Source organism: Cnephaeus nilssonii (genome assembly GCF_951640355.1).
Source record: "Cnephaeus nilssonii genome assembly, chromosome: 3".
Lineage (NCBI taxonomy): Eukaryota > Metazoa > Chordata > Mammalia > Chiroptera > Vespertilionidae > Cnephaeus > Cnephaeus nilssonii.
This window is the reverse complement of record NC_137074.1, coordinates 57,610,928-57,627,099: the sequence shown is the minus strand read 5'-3', so window position 1 is coordinate 57,627,099 and position 16,172 is coordinate 57,610,928. Positions and strand designations below refer to the sequence as shown.

Genomic DNA, 16,172 nt, shown 5'->3' with positions numbered 1-16,172 from the left:
AAGTTGTTTTATTTTTTAGTTGCTGTTACCTTGTGCTTAGAGTAGGGTCTTGAAAGCTGTTTTCAGTGTTTCTGCTCCACCCTCTACTTTTAGTCATCCCTGTATGCTTTTGCCACAGAGGGGGTCTCTCTCCATATACCTTTTCCCTATCCTAGCAGTAACTACTGCCTATTACTTGGTGCTAGGCTAGTCTTTGAGACATGGGTGGTCTGTTGTCCTGATCCAGCCTAAATTTTAGGCCAGGTCTCTTCTTCCTGGGGTTGGGGTGGGGATTCCTCAGGGTTCCTACTATTCTACCCCATGGCAAATTGCTGTGGCTGGTCTTTAGCAAGAGTTTCCTCCCCAGTATTAGCAGACCTCTGGTTTCTATTGGTGTAGGATTTCTGAGCCCAAGACGATTTCCTGCCCCTCCCAGGAGCGGAGGGTTTTGTTTCTATCCCTGGATTTCTACTTGTGTCTGGGTCTCGTGTTTCCTATCCTGCCCCCAGAGACAGATTTTATTTCTATTCCTTCCTTACGTGCAATGGAATTTTGTCTGAGCCTTGGAGGTTAGAGAGCTTGCTGCCCCTGTGATTGAAGCTTTAAGGCAAGGGTTTGGGAAAGTGGGTGATGCTTTGGGCATGTCAATCAATCAGTAAGTAGCAGCCTATTCCTTCATGTTTGCCTGCACCACTAAGGGCATCTCTTCAGGCCTCCTACCTGCTCCCAGATTTTTGTATTTAGTAGAGGTCTAAATTACCCTTCTGTCTGAAACTCCTGATATTCTAATTGACATGCTACCCCATACTTGGCCTTTAAGAATTTGCTAGAATTTTAGTTACTGTAATTTCTTATCCTGTCACCTTTGTCTCCAATGCTCTACTAATTATGAAATAGTTCATTTTACAGATACTGAGCCTATCTCAATTTAGTTTTCTTGAGGCTTTACTAACTGATAGGCTAAAAAAAAGTTATTTTTATAGATTACTTGGCATTTCTTTTAAGGTAGGAACAACATTCTCATGTAGCTTTCTACATTCTAAGTAAAACCAGAACTCTCATTTGCTTATTCACAGATGAATTTTTATACATTTATTTTCCAATTATTAATAAAAATTATTTTAGGATTTTGACTAGAATTTTACTAAACTCAACTTTGGGAATGGACATTATCCTATTTGGTCTGCCCATCCAGAAATACTGATATTACCATTCATTTATACAAAACACACACTCCAGGTTCCTTATATGGAGTCCATGATTTGCTAATTGATTTGAACTTAAATTCCATATTGTTAACAAACATAAATAGTGGTGGCTTCTGCTATTAAAACACAAAGATAAATAGGGATTATCAGAAATTATTAGGTTGGAACAAAATAATCATATAAGTACCTAGGAACATAACAGAAACTAAGCATTATATTTAGCTCTGAGCTTCCTAGGAGATGAGACAAATAAGGAAATGGTGGGCTTTATATTTCTTATAGAAAGAATGCAATGTTTATATGGAGACATTTTTTCTTGCATTGAATCCTAGGATTTTTTAAATGTAGTTCCTTCTAGAAATAACAAGATAGAAACTGTGTTCAAACAGTATTTTGTAGAAAATAATTAAATGTCTATCAGTTGGCCTTTCCCTTACCTCAATAAAGGCCAAGAGTATACTTCCTATATTAATAGAATAGGAATTTTAATAATAAATGTGAAAAGTTGAAGTAATCCTGACAAGTTTTTCAGAACTGTTGAAGATATTTATTTTGAAAACACCTTTAGTTGGAAAACAGCAGAAACAAAAAGAGAAATAATCACATTTTATAAAAGCAGTAGAATAACATGCTGAGTTTAATTCCACAATAAAAGCCACACCAATTTGTGTGTGTGGCCAGGGTGGAGGAGTGGAAAACAAACAAACAGAATTGAGATAGAGGTAGAAGGTAACTCTTTGCTTAGAACCTCTGAAAAACCATAAGTTTTGTCAAAGCATGCCAGAGGCAGACCAATATAATCTCCTGAAATGCAGAATTTATATCATTTCTCAGGGTAACTCCTTAAGGGGGTTTGGTTCCACCAATGAATAAAGTTCCTAATTCTATACTAAGCTCATCCTTTGGGACATCAATCTCATCTCCTGCTTCTTCCCCGAGCTTTTTCCACCAGGGCGCTTGTAGATGCTTCAGAGTGGTGAGGTGGGCCTGCTTGGCCTTGGCCGCCACAGGTCTGGATCTACTTAGGAAGAGCTCAGGTTCTTTCCCTTCTGCCTCCTTCAGACTTGGTGCCTCTGTAGTAAACAGAAAATAAACAGGTAAGTGGAAGAGTTCTGTACAAACAGTAGGAATTTGGAAACTACAGAGTCAGAATTCTGCAATAGCAGGCAGGGACAGGGTTCCAACTCTGAATCTATCATCATTGCTAGGTCTAGATGGCATGTAACTATTCACAAGTTGTAGCTGTGGCTGGCAGGAACTGCACCCACTCCCTCATTCTATGTTTAAAAGAATAAAATAAGATGCAGATTTATTTATAAGCAGGAATATTTAAAATAGCAGAACTCTATCCTACAGATGAGAGCCTGTTACAGCCCCCTATCCATTCAAAAATACAAAATTTTCAAGTAATGTCATTAAATAGAGGACCCCAGCCCCCGCTGCTCCACATATACTTCAAATGTTTTAGAGGCTGACTGAAACACTATGGCTTCATGGATGGGATATCTCATTAAATGCACCAGTTATGACTAGATGAATTCAACTTTGTGAAAGCCCTTCATTAAAAATTATAAAATGGCACTGTAACCACTGGTGTCATCTACTTCTAAAATATGATCAAGAGCTTTTGAGACTACATAACAGAATCTGGCTAGTAGGTCTTAGTATCCTTTTTAAAAAATTGATTTCAAAGAAGAAGGGAGAGGGAGAGAAACATCGACGAGAGAGAATCATTTATTGGCTGCCTCCTGTACAGTCCCCTCCCCTCCTCAACACACACACACACACACACACACCGGGGGATCGAGGATCAAGCCTGTAACCTGGACACGTGCCCTGGCCGCAATCAAAACTGGGACCCTTCAGTCCACAGGCTTTATCTACTGAGTCAAACCAGCTTCAGCTGGTCTTAGTATCATTAAAATGAATAACTTTGTCTGAGTTGATGCACATGAATGATAGAAAGGCTGGAGGAAGTACTCAAGAAGGAGGTTATGGGATCTGCATCATTTGGAAACATTGGGTGTTGGTATGACCTAAAAGCAGAAATTTCTAATGATAGGAGATGGACTAAAAGACCACTAATTGGTGTTTTCCTTCTGAAGATCTTGAATGTCACAAAATCTTGTAAAGGTTCCTTTTAGAAAATAAAAATGGAATGAACACATACTCATTAACTGCTCAATGTTGGTACTGATCTGCGCCTTCAGAGCCTCTCTGTGCTGTTGGGCTCGATCTTCTAGGGCTCTGCCCATGAAGTAGTGTTGTAGTCGTTCTTGTGCTTGGGAATGGAGCTCTCTGCTGGCCACATCTGACATCTGAGAGCTCTTGAAACAGAGGACATAAAAAATTATTATTATTATCACAAGGACATATATACCAAAGTATGTTTCACTCAACCACTTAGCAGAGGTTCTAAAATGCTTGTCTCTCATCTTATCAATTGACTAGAGCCCAATGCACGAAATTCGTGCAAGAGTAGGCCTTCCTCCCCCTGGCTGCTGGTACCGGCTTCCTTCTGGCACCCAGGACGAAGGCTTCCCTTTGGCCCCGGCTTCATCCGGAATGACGTCCAGTTAATTAGCATATTACGCTTTTATTATTATAGATTGTTATGACTGATGTCTACCTTCTACTCTTGTGCAAGCATTTAAATAGACTCTTAAAAGAAGCTTTAGGTGAAAATACAGGTGGGGAAGTTTCTTTTTGGTATGTTCCTATGCCTCACTTCCTCACACAGTGTGGTATTCTGGGAGAAGAGAGAAGACCTAGAAATTATAGTGAAAATTATAAATGGTTTGGTGAAGACATGGGCTGGAAGAGAAGGCCAACCCTTCTGTTCTAGACCCCATCTGATAAGATATCTTAGTTATATTACGATTCCCAAACTTATCTAAGCCATGTTATAACTGCTTCTGATTTCATAGAACAAGGGACAAAATCAGCTAAAGGATCATGTTCTTTTGGCTTCAGCTGGTCTTATTATCTTTAAAATGAATAACTTTAAAGGGAACTTAACTAATTAGTTTGGAGAAGAATGAAATTTAACTTTAACTTTAAATTTAACTTTAAAGCTGATAAAGCTTCCAACACCACAAAAATTCCAATTCCTGGATCTTGGATATAGTTCTGTTCCAGTTAACATCTCACTTTTCAGCCATGGAATTTTAAACAGGTGCATTACAATATGGCTAAAGCAGAACTTTAAAAAAAAAATAATTTTATTGATTTCAGGGAGGAAGGGAAAGGGAGAGTGAGATAGAAACATCAATGATGATAGAGAATCATTTATCAGCTGCCTCCCGCATACCGCCCCGCCCCCCCCACTGGGGATCAAGCCCAAAACCAAGGCATGTGCCCTTGCCCGGAATTGAACCTGGGACCCTTCAGTCCACAGGGCAATGCTCTATCCACTGAGCCAAACCAGCTAGGGCTTATTTTTTAAACAGGCGTATGCATTAGAATCACACATAGTACATTAAAAAAAAAAAGGACATTAAAGATCTAAATGTAAGAACTAAAACTTACATTTAGATCTTTAGGAAAAAATGGAGGAAAAACTTCATGACATTGGATTTTGCAAAGATTTCTTGGATATGAAACTGAAGGCACAGACTACAAAAGAAAAAATAGACAAACTAGTCTTGACCAAAATTAAAACTTTTGTGCAATCAAAGTTTTATACTATCAATAGATTAAAAAGGAAGCCCAATGAATGGGAGAAAATATTTGCAAACAATGTCTGATAAGGGATTAATATCCAAAATATATAGAGAACTCCTAAAATTCAACAACAAAACAACCTAATTATAACATAGACAAAGAACATAGACATTTCTCCAAAAAGATAAAAAAATGGCCAATAAAAACATGAAAAGATGCTTAAAATCACTAATCATTAGGGAAAGGCAAATCCAAATTACAATACCACTTCACCCATTAGGATGTAAAAATAACAAATGTTGGTGTGAATGTGGAGACAGTCTTGCTAATGCAGTATGGAAAATAACTGACTGGAAGCAAAGTCTCCTCCTGTACTACTGACTATACATCTCTGGTCCATAAAATTATACAGAAGACTCCAAATTAACTCTATGGTAAAGCAACTGCTTGGCCTTATACCATCAATATATGTACATATCCGTCTGAGACACCCCTTTTTTGGTAAATATCATGTACTAAAATAATGAAACACTGATATAGTATAGAAGGCTACATACTGGATGTCTTCTAACATAGTCATCAACATGTTGCTTCAGTTCAACTCTCTGTGCATCAGTGAGTTCTCTGAGTCCTTGCCAAGGAGCAAATCGTTTCTTTTTCATTCGGCACTTTGCTAGGAATTTAAGAGTCTGGAAAAAAAAAAGATTTATGATTTTTCTTCCCTAATAGAACTAATTTCTTCCTACAACAAAATATGAAAGCAACAATACTGCAATAGCTGTTAACTCTGAGTGTGTATGAGGAGAGGGATGGGGCTGTGACAGGGACGAGAGAAAATAATTACTTTTTAATTACATTATTCTGTAGTATTTTAATATTTTACAAGGATATATTCATGTATTACTTGTGCATAAGCAATAAAGAGGAAAAACAGTAAATAAGCACTGAGTTCTAATTTCAATTCTAGTCCCTTATCTCTATAGGACAGAAACAGTGACCCTAATTCTACTTAGCCTACAGGATTATAAAGATTAAAGAGACAATCTATAAGTAAAAGCTTTGTAAATGAATGTTCTTCATTTCCTTTAGAATGGAATTCTGGTAAAACAGGAAATCTTGTTAAAATGCAAGATTTGGAGACAAATTTGAAATTATTCTGCCTAATTTTTTTCACTCGTCTCCCTTCTTTGCAGTTTTTTTTTTTTTCTATTGACGTTCACATTGTTTAAGGCAATGATTTTCATCTCATGACACACATAAACAAATTGCTAAAATTCTGTGGCACACCAAAAAATGTATTTTTTGCCGATCTGACAAAAAATAGGTATAATTTTGATCCATTTATACCAGATAGCTATTGTGCTGGCTGTTGTCATTTTTTTTATTTGACAATCTAAGGGAAAAGAGGTCAGTGCCCCTGTCGAAATAGTCAGATACTGCATGTTTTAAAATTCCTGCAGCACACCAGTGTGTGATGGAACAATGGTTGAAATCGCTTGTTTAAGGCAAAGGCTGGCAAATTATGGCCCTCAGGCCAAGTTTAGCTTGCTGCCCTAATTTTCAATACATTAAAACACATCAGGCATTTTATCAAATTCATTTTGTTGGATACACATTTTCTGGAGTGTTCTCACATGCTCCAATTTGGATAGATTGTTCTATGTGACTGATGCATAGCTATCATCCTGAGCTCTCATTCACTATTATCTTGGGGACTCTTTTCATCTTTCCTTTGTGTTTGCTGGATTCTATGTTGTTTTCTTTCTTGGGTTATTCCTTTTAGAGACTTTGTGATGCATAAAAATGTCTTTAGTCTATGTTTACCTTCAACAGATGGTTTAGTTGGGTATAGAATTCTAGTTGGAAATAATTTTTGCTTAGGCATGTCACAGTCTTTCTCCAATACCTTTTTGCTTCTAATGATGCTGTTGAGAAGTAGTTTTGTTCCCAGTGTATTTCACAGTAATGTGAAATAAATGTAGGTGTTTCTGTCATTATATTACACGAGTCAGAGCTCTTTTTATTTTTATTTTTTTAAAAAATATATATTTTTATTGATTTCAGAGAGGAAGGGAGAGGAAGAGAGAGATAGAAACATCAATGATGAGAGAATCATTGATTGGCTGCCTTCTGCACGCCCCCTACTGGGGATCAAGCCCGCAACCCAGGCATGTGCCCTTGACTGGTATAGAACCTGGGACCCTTCAGTCCGCAGGCCAACGCTCTATCCACTGAGCCAAACCAGCTGGGGCACGAGTCAGAGCTCTTAATCTAAAACTCATGACATTCAGTTCTGGGAAATCTTAAATTATTTTATTTCCACTCCTCAGGTTTTTTTGGTTGTTGTTTGATTCAAATGTTGTGGTGTTTGACTTCTTGAACTGGTTATCTTTTCTTTTTGCCCTGCTTTCTAGATTTCCCAAACCTGTTTTCCTAGCACTTTTATTATGTCTTTTCTTTTCCTATTAAATTTTAATCTATTTTTTCTCCTTATAAGCATCCTGGTTTTGTTTCATGTATTATTTTATTTTACTGTCTGAGGAAATAATAGATTTTTAAAAAGTTTTCTTACCCTTGTAATATCTCTATTTTTACCAAATAGTTTTATTCAACTTTAGTTTTCTTCAGATGTCCTGTGATACTTTCAGCTGATATTTATGAGTTGTTTAGAAATTCTGAGCAGTAGGTGGGTAGGGTGTATCTACTATATACTTCAATATAGGGCTACTGAACTGGGTGGTTTCATTGAGTTACCTCATTGTGAGTATACTTATGAATTCTCCCTTGGGCAAATCAGATTTCCCAAAGAAAACACATTCAATCTACTGTGTGTAGGATATAAACCTGACTGATAGCACCCTGAGAGCTGAGATGAGGAAAAGGACTGGAGGACTTCACATTCAGTATATATAATTTCCCTAATACTCCTTTGTTTTCAGTATAGAAACCAAGCCTTAAACTGTACTTGGTACCCTCCTTTTGAGAGATCCTCTCCTTTCCTTCTATTCCTCCCTTGATTTTTTTCTTCCTTGCTTCTCCTATCTTTCCTCCACCTCTGGCTTTCAGTACCATCCTAGGCTTACGATGCTATGCTGGGAACTTCAAAGTAAATGTTCCAACACAGGAATCTCTGCCCTTAGATTAGAAAAAGCCCACCTTACCTTTTTATTCTTATTTTCTTTATTGATTTTAGAGAAGAAGGGAGAGGGAGAGAGAGAGAGAAACATCAATGATGAGAGAAAACCACTGATCGGCTGCCTCCTGCACACCCCCTACTGGAAATCGAGCCCACAACCTGGGCATGTGCCCTTGACAGAAATCGAACCTGGGACCTTTCAGTCTGCAGGCCGATGGTCTATCCACTGAGCAAAACCGGCTAGGGCCCCACCTTGACTTTTCTGTCTCTTTTCCTCATTCTATGTCATTTCAGGACTTCCTGAAATTGTATTTACTCCCCAATTATTATTTATTTTCTCAACTTCCAATGGTTTGTTTCACTAAGTGCTTTTGTGGTTGGTCTGTGATGGACATGTGTAATGGCACTATAGTATTTTTCTGCTATAATCAAGTAGCAAGAATTAGCCATCATTCTGGCTCTAGAATCAAGGAACAGCAACCATCACCTTCCTTCTAAACTTCCTAAGAGATGAGAAGGCAAAAAAAAAAAAAAAAAAAAAAATCTGCAGCATCAAAAGAAAAATGTAGCTAACTTCAAGCTGAATTCCAACCTGGCCGGTGTAGCTCGATTGGTTGGAGCATCAGCCCATACACCAAAAGGTGGTGGGTTTAATCCTGGTTGGGGCTTGGGAAGGGGAGGCAATCAATGTTTCTCTTTCAGATTGATGTTTTTCTCTCTCTCTCCTTTCCTCTCTCTCAAAATCAATTAAAAAAAATACCAAAAAAAAAAAAAAATTGAATTCCACCACTATACCACTACAGAAAATTTCAACTTATCTATGCAAGTGAGGATTTATAATTTGAAATGATCAACTTTACATAGGACTTTCTTAATTTTTAGCTACCCAAAAAACAATGACTCTGCTTTTGCCAGGTGAGGAAGGAACAGAAAGTAAACAACAGTTCTAGCCTTTCTCTGTGAAGGACACTAATAAACAGTTCCCTGAGGGATGAATTCAATGAAATGATAAACCCTATATTTATCTGTGAAACTGATGAATGATTTTCTTTCTTACCAAGGTCAACTAGAGTGGCAACAGAAATACTGGGTGGGGCAAAGGTAGGTTTACAGTTGTGAGTACACAGTTTACTCTTGTATTATTATTTATTAATTATTGTATTATTTTTCCATTTGAACTGTAAACCCACTTTTTGATTCACCCTGTATAATGCAAGTTACACATGAAATTTTAAATTATCTAGTAGATATATTAAAAAAGTAAAAAAAACATGTAAAGTTAACATTTTGCACATACATGTAAAATACTAGCATTTCAACATAAAATCAATATAAAAATTATTAATGAGATATTTTACACTTTTTTTATTCCATAGTAAGTCTTCAAAATCTGGTGGGTATATTACACTTACAACACGTGTCAACTTAGACTAACTACTTGTAAATACTCAATAGCCACATGTGGTTAGTGGCTACTATATTGAGCAATACAAGTCCAATTAAGTGTATGTCTTAGAAACAGATGCTTCAAAAATGTGGCAAGTATATCTTTTACTAACCATTGCCCTGTTCTGATTTTTCTCTATTACTTTTCTTTTTCTTCCCTGTCTGTACCTCCATTTTTCTTTCTCCTTTCCCTCTTTGAAAGTAATCCTCTTCTTTACTTTTCTATATTTGACTAGCTTTTCTTTGGTTTCACTGTTATTTTATTTTGTTTTTTTAAAGAGAGGAAGAGAGAGAGAGAAAGAGAAACACTGCTGTGAGAGAGAAACATCAACTGATTGCCTCCTGCACAAGACCCAAAAAGGGACTGAACACACAACCTGGGTATGTGCCCTTAACCGGAATTAAACCCGCCACCTTTTGATGTATGGGGCAACACTCCAACCAACTGAGCCATACCAGCCAGAGCTTAACTGTTAGGTTTAGTAGTGACCTGCAAAGACTATAAAAATGATTTTTTTCATAAAAAATCCCTTTTGATCTTACTTCAATGGAACCAATATTCCTCTTTGTGGGTGGTTAAGACATAAGGCAGATCTCTTATGCCAAAAGAAAGTGTAAAAACCAAATAACTCGGCCTTCATTGTCCTCATATATTCTCCTATAATGACCCCTGCTTTTCTGTCAAAGGAATGGTGGACAAATTGGGGATATCTCACTTTAGGGTAGAGGACCCTTTTACAATGTATTGGGCGTATCTACAGGTAAGGTAGCGAATCAACTCAATAAAGACCCAGTTGATTCTTTGACAGGAAGAGTTTTAACAAGGAGGTTGCCAGGAGGTAAAAATATTAGAAAGGACCCATGGTTCCTCTAAAGAAAATGTCTCCAACACTGACATCCGTGAGTTAATCCTTAATGATCTTATTTAGCAGAGCTATCAGGTGTGGATGTGATCCAGGGGTAGTACAGGACTATCTGATGCAGATATAGCCTAAGATTAAGAGCCTGAGGAAGGAGATGGCAGAGACCTCTTCCTATTTTCCCAGCACTTACTCTATTATTTTTTTTAATGGTTTAAAAAAACTTTGTAAAAGGTTAATCAGAGAATTCAGAAGAATTTTCAAAACCTATCACTGGGAAAAAACAAACTGACCTAACATTCAACAATAAGGGATTGTAAAATGCTATAGGACCTGAAATCTATACTAATAAAAGGGTAATATGTTAATTAGACCAGACATCCTTCCGGACAAAGCCACAGTGGTGGGGCCGAGGCAGAGGCGGTTAGGGGCGATCAGGCCAGCAGGAGAGAGCAGTTAGGGTGGTCAGGCTGGCAGGGGAGAGCAGTTAGGGCAATCAGGCAGGAAAGCAGTTAAGAGCCAGTGGTCCCAGATTATGAGAGGGATTCTGGATTGGAGAGGGTGCAGGCCGGGCTGAGGGACCCCTCCACGTCCCCCATGCACGAATTTTGTGCACTGGACCTCTAGTACTAATACTAGTATAAAAGTTAACCAGGTATTAGGAAAACTGGTAATTAAATGAAATAAATACTCTTGTGCGGTATTTTTCCAAGGCATCCATATATATATTAGAGGCCCGTTGCACAAAGATTCATGCAATAGACCTTCCTTCACCTGACTGCCAGCACCAGTTTTCCTCCAGCACTGGGGACCCAGGCCTTGGCTCTGGCCACCACCTTCGGCCTTCTTTCAGGTTCAGGGCTTGGACCCCGGCAGCGGCGGTGTGGGGCGGGTGCTGACCGGCCCCGCGCCGCCATCTGTGATCGGGGCGCCGCCACTGCCCGGGTTCCTCAGTGATAGGAGTGACCCAGCCTCCACCGCTCCGATTGTGATCGCTGAGTGAGGGACCGGGGCGGCGGGGGCGCGGGATGGGCGCTTGCCCCACCCCGCGGCGCCGCCACTCTGATCACCATCGCTGAGTGAGGGACCGGGGTGCCACTGCTCCGATCGCCATCGCTGAGTGAGGGACCCGGGTGGTGGCGGCGTGGGGTGGGCGCTTGCCCCGCCCCACAGCGCCGCCGCCCCGGGGGTGGGGCAGCGCGTGGGGGCCGCCATCTTTGCTGGGTTAATTTGCATAGCGCCCTGATTGGCTGTGGGCGTAGTGAAGGTACGGTCAATTAGCATATTACTCTTTCATTAGGTAGGATATATTATCAACTTTACATAGGACTTTCTCAATTTTTAGCTACCTAAAAAACAATGACTCTGCTTTTGCCAGGTAAGGGAAAAACAGGAAGTAAACAACAGTTCTAGCCTTTCTCTGGGAAGTAATATATATGTATATATTACTATGTTCCAGATAAACCACAGGAAAATAAATTTAAGAACACCTTTCTGTAACTCAAAAATTATAATGATCAAATTATATTTAATACATTATCTGTGCATTAAAAACATCAAATATGACATACTGCACTTGCATAGAACTTTGAGTTTTACAAAACACTTTCCCATAAATTAGGTCATCTGACTCAAATAAAACCTAAATGAAAATGGTAGGGTAGACATCCTTTTAAACATCAGACATGTGCTGAAAGCTGACAACAATAAATTAACACTTAGGTCCTTATCCTTGAGATGTTCATAACTCAAGTAAGAAAAAATTTAACAAATAAACACTGCTGTATGGTAAATGTGTATAATGATCTAAGAAAGTACTAAGGACTGAATTAGTTGGTAAGTTGTAAGAAGGTTCTTACTTTATAGAAGAGAAACTAAGGCTCAGGAGAGTTAAATGATTAGACCAAGATTTACAGCAGGTAAATAGCAAAGTTACATTTGAACCCATGTTTTTGCCTTCTAATCTAGTACTCCTTTTACTACATCAGACTCACTGCTCTCTGAAGTGTGACAGCTGCTTTATACTCCACGAGAGATGGCTTCTGTTGGTGAAAATTTTTCCTTTCCCTATACCCTCTCCAATGTTTCTGGATAATCAGTGCTGATTTCTCTTCTATTTCCCGATTATGTTTTTCCACCCGACCTAAAAGGAGGACAGACACGATTACAACCTACTCATTTCTATGCTTTCTCAAATTCTGGAAACAGGACATCGATAGTAACAAAAATTCTGCAGTTTTGTTTTTTTAACACTTTACTTATTTTCCAAATTCCATTATTTTATAATGATTCTAAAACCAGCTCTCTGATATCCCCGAGATCCCGGATTGTGAGAGGGCACAGGCCAGGCCGAGGGACACCATCGGTGCACGATCGGGGCTGGGGAGAGTTGCGGGAGGTTCGCCAGCCGGGGAGAGACTGCGGGAGGGCTCCAGGACATGTCCGGCCCACATCGCTCAGTCTCAATCGGCCGGACCCCAGCAGCAAGCTAACCTACCGGTTGGAGTGTCTGCCCCCTGGTGGTCAGTGCACATCATAGCAACCGGTCGACTGTCTGCCCATGTCACAGTGAGTGGTTGAGCAGCCTAAGCAATATCAGTAGCATGTTACGCTTTGATTGGTTGAACGGACGACCGGACACTTAGCATATTAGGCTTTTATTATATAGGATAGTCAACATTTGGAAGCAGCCCGAGTGTCCATCAGCAGGGAAGGGGATAAAAAAAACTGTGATACATTTTACACAATGGAATACTACTCTGCTGTAAAAAGGAAGAAAATTTTACCCTTTGCAACACCATGAATGGACCTGGAGAACATTATGCTAAGTGAAATAAGCCAGTCAGGAAAGGATAAATTCCATATGATTTCACTCAAGTGTAGATTTTAATGAATAAACTGAACTTCCAAGCAAAACAGAAACAGACTCATAGATAGCAGGCAGATAGCTCTGGTGGAGGAGTGTGGTGGTTGTTAAAGGGTGGAAGGATTGAGCAAAAAAGAAAAAAGAGAGAGAGAACTCATGGACATGGACAACAGTGTGTAGATTTTTGGGGGATAGTAGGGAGGGGAGTGGAAGAGGGCATAGAGGGGATAAATAGTGATGGAAAAAATTAAATTAAAAAAATTTCAGGTTAGTGTGTCAAAGATGGCAAGGTGTCATAAAATTTGTATTGAGGCATGAGTAAAGTTCTGGTGGTAGAATGGTCATATTCTAACTCCTTACTTCAATTCACTGACAACTATTTTTAAGAATATGTTTACCTATTTCACTAATTTATCTGAACAATAAGAATAAAAAAAAATTAGTGGAGAGATAGCTCATCATTAACTAAGAGGCCTTAATCAGAAAAATAGTAACTTTTCTTTCAAGTCAAGAGATTTAATGAGATTTATCCGAAAATGGAGAAACAAAGAAAAGGTACAAATTTAAAAAAAGAAATCATCAGCAGCTAGAAAATTTGGTTTATTAAATGATATCCTAAACATTCTTACATTTATAAAATTGATACTGCCACCCACCTGGATGAACAATTTCAAGCATATTCAGCCGTATTTCTCGGGAAAGTCTCATAGCTCTCTGCCTTTCAAGTTGCAGTTGTAATCTGTTGTCCTCTTCTTCCTTCTGCCTTTTTAGTTTTAGTAATATCTTTGCTCTTTTGGATCTGTGATGGAAACATTAAATACCGTATGTACAATTTTCATAAATCGTATGTCCACTCAGAAGTATATGAAAAAATGCTTAAACTCATTAGTAATCATATAGTTAAAAATTTTAAAACATAATTCCTAGTATTAGAGAATGATGAAGTAAATTTTCATGTGCTGCTGCTATACAACCTTCTGGAAAAATATTTAAAATACATATCGCCCTGGCTGGGTAGCTCAGTTGCTTGGAGCATCATCCCAATGTGCCAAGGTCTCTGGTTAGTGCACACACAAGAAACAGCCAACAAATGAATAAGTAAGTGGAACAACAGTCAATGTGTGTGTCTTTCTCTCCCCCTTCTTTTCTCTAAAATTAGTAAAAGAAAAAATATATATCAAAAGCCTTAAAAAATGTTAACCAATTAATTACATTTCTAATAATTTTCTTAAGGAAAAATGTGTTATATATTATTCTCCATAGCATTACAATAGTAACAAGTTTAAGCAAAAAATATGCTCACAATAGTGAGTTGGATAAATACTGGTTCATTCAATGGATGGGTATTATAAAAAATTTTTCTTTCAAAGAATATTAAGTAACATGGGAAGACACTAACAATCTAAGTCAAGTGAAAATAAAATCAGGATAGAGAAGAGATCCAAGTTGTTTAAATATATATACTAGAGACCCAGTGCATGAAAATTCATGCACTGGAGGGGGAGGGGGTCCCGCAGCCTGGCCTGCCCCCCTCTCACAGTCCGGGAGCCCTCAGGGGCGGGGGGCGACCCGGTGATCAGGGGAAGGTGACACCACCATCACACCTCTGCTGCTGCTACTGCCAGTAGTGCAAGCCTCAGCCGGCCCTGGTTACCTACCTGAGCCTTGGGCTGGCCCTGGGCAGCTGGGGGGCTGAGGGGACTGGGGGACTCTGGAGGCAGGCACGCGGAGCAGCCAGGCCCACCTGCCACCCCAGCAGGGCTGAGGGGACTGGGCGCCACCATCTTTGAGGGCAGGACAGTCAATTAGCATATTCCCTCCTTATTGGCTGCGGGCGCCACCATCTTTGAGGGTGGGGCAGTCAGTTAGCATATTCCCTCTTTATTAGATAGGATGTGTGTGTATTTACTTATATAGAAAAACAAATGATTAAAAACAAAACTTTCAACACATTCATGGTGTGATTATGGATGACTTTAATTTTCTTTAGATGTTTACATATTTCTCAATTATTAATATTATTTTTATAATACATGGCCACAAAATTTTATTTAATTAGGATTTTTGTATTATCTGCTTTTACTCAACAAAATTTCTCCTTAGCCATTTCTAGCCAGTTTTGAATGCTTCCTAAATTATTATGTAAGGAGATCACATGTGTCAGTCTCTAGTAAATATACTATACTCAAAATTCCTTCAGATAATGATAAAGAAACCAAAGATAAAAAGAGAAGCAGAATTCATTATTTTATCTCTATAGACTGAATTTGCATGTATCTCACTCAAGAGCATTTTCTTTCTCTTATCGTATATAATAAAAGGCTAATATGCAATAATTCGACTGACCAGGAGTTCAACCAGGGGGCAGGGCTGGCCCGCCGATAGCCCATGGGGCTGGCTAGTCAACCTCCTCGTCCCCTCTTCCCATTCCCCCTGGCCAGCCCGACTTGATCTGGCTCTATCAGCCCTGATCGGGGCAGGCCGGCTGTACCCCACCTGTGCACAAATTCATGCACCAGACCTCTAGTATTCTTACAATTAAATTGCCAACAAATGTAGTTAACTTGGCCATAGCTCAGTAGTATTAACCCTTTGCACTTGCTTGCTTTTTTCTCGATTCCTTTATTCTACTCGGGATTTAATGCTAACCGTGTCGAGTCACACTCAACATCTGAGTGCAAAAGGTTAAAAGGCAGATTCAGCCGAAATCGGTTTTGCTCGGTGGATAGAGCGTTGGCCTGCGGACTGAAAGGTCCCAGGTTTGATTCCGGTCAAGGGCATGTACCTTGGTTGAGGGCACATCCCCGGTGGGAGGTGTGCAGGAGGCAGCTGATTGGTGTCTCTCTCTCATCGACATTTCTAACTCTCTATCCCTCTCCCTTACTCTCTGTAAAAAATCAATAAAATATATATATTTTTAAAAAAAGGCAGATTCATAATGCTATAGAGACAGTTACGATTTTTAACTCAATTTCTTGTGAAAAAGCAAAAACAAAGTGTAAGACAACTTTAAA

At 39.1% G+C, this 16,172-nt stretch overlaps 1 protein-coding gene across 1 annotated transcript in view; it reads right to left on the bottom strand.

The window, feature by feature from the left end:
• Positions 1-1,717: 1,717 nt before the first annotated feature.
• The window catches only part of IQCB1 (IQ motif containing B1), a 57,858-nt gene continuing 43,403 nt past the window's right edge, over positions 1,718-16,172 (bottom strand). The window contains exons 11-15 of the mRNA XM_079766359.1: positions 13,815-13,957; positions 12,287-12,435; positions 5,408-5,539; positions 3,358-3,514; positions 1,718-2,260 (exon numbers count right to left, since the gene is read on the bottom strand). Of these exons, the coding sequence (XP_079622485.1) occupies positions 2,031-2,260; positions 3,358-3,514; positions 5,408-5,539; positions 12,287-12,435; positions 13,815-13,957 (811 nt within the window). The 3' untranslated portion in view covers positions 1,718-2,030. The remainder of the gene's footprint in view (positions 2,261-3,357; positions 3,515-5,407; positions 5,540-12,286; positions 12,436-13,814; positions 13,958-16,172) is intronic.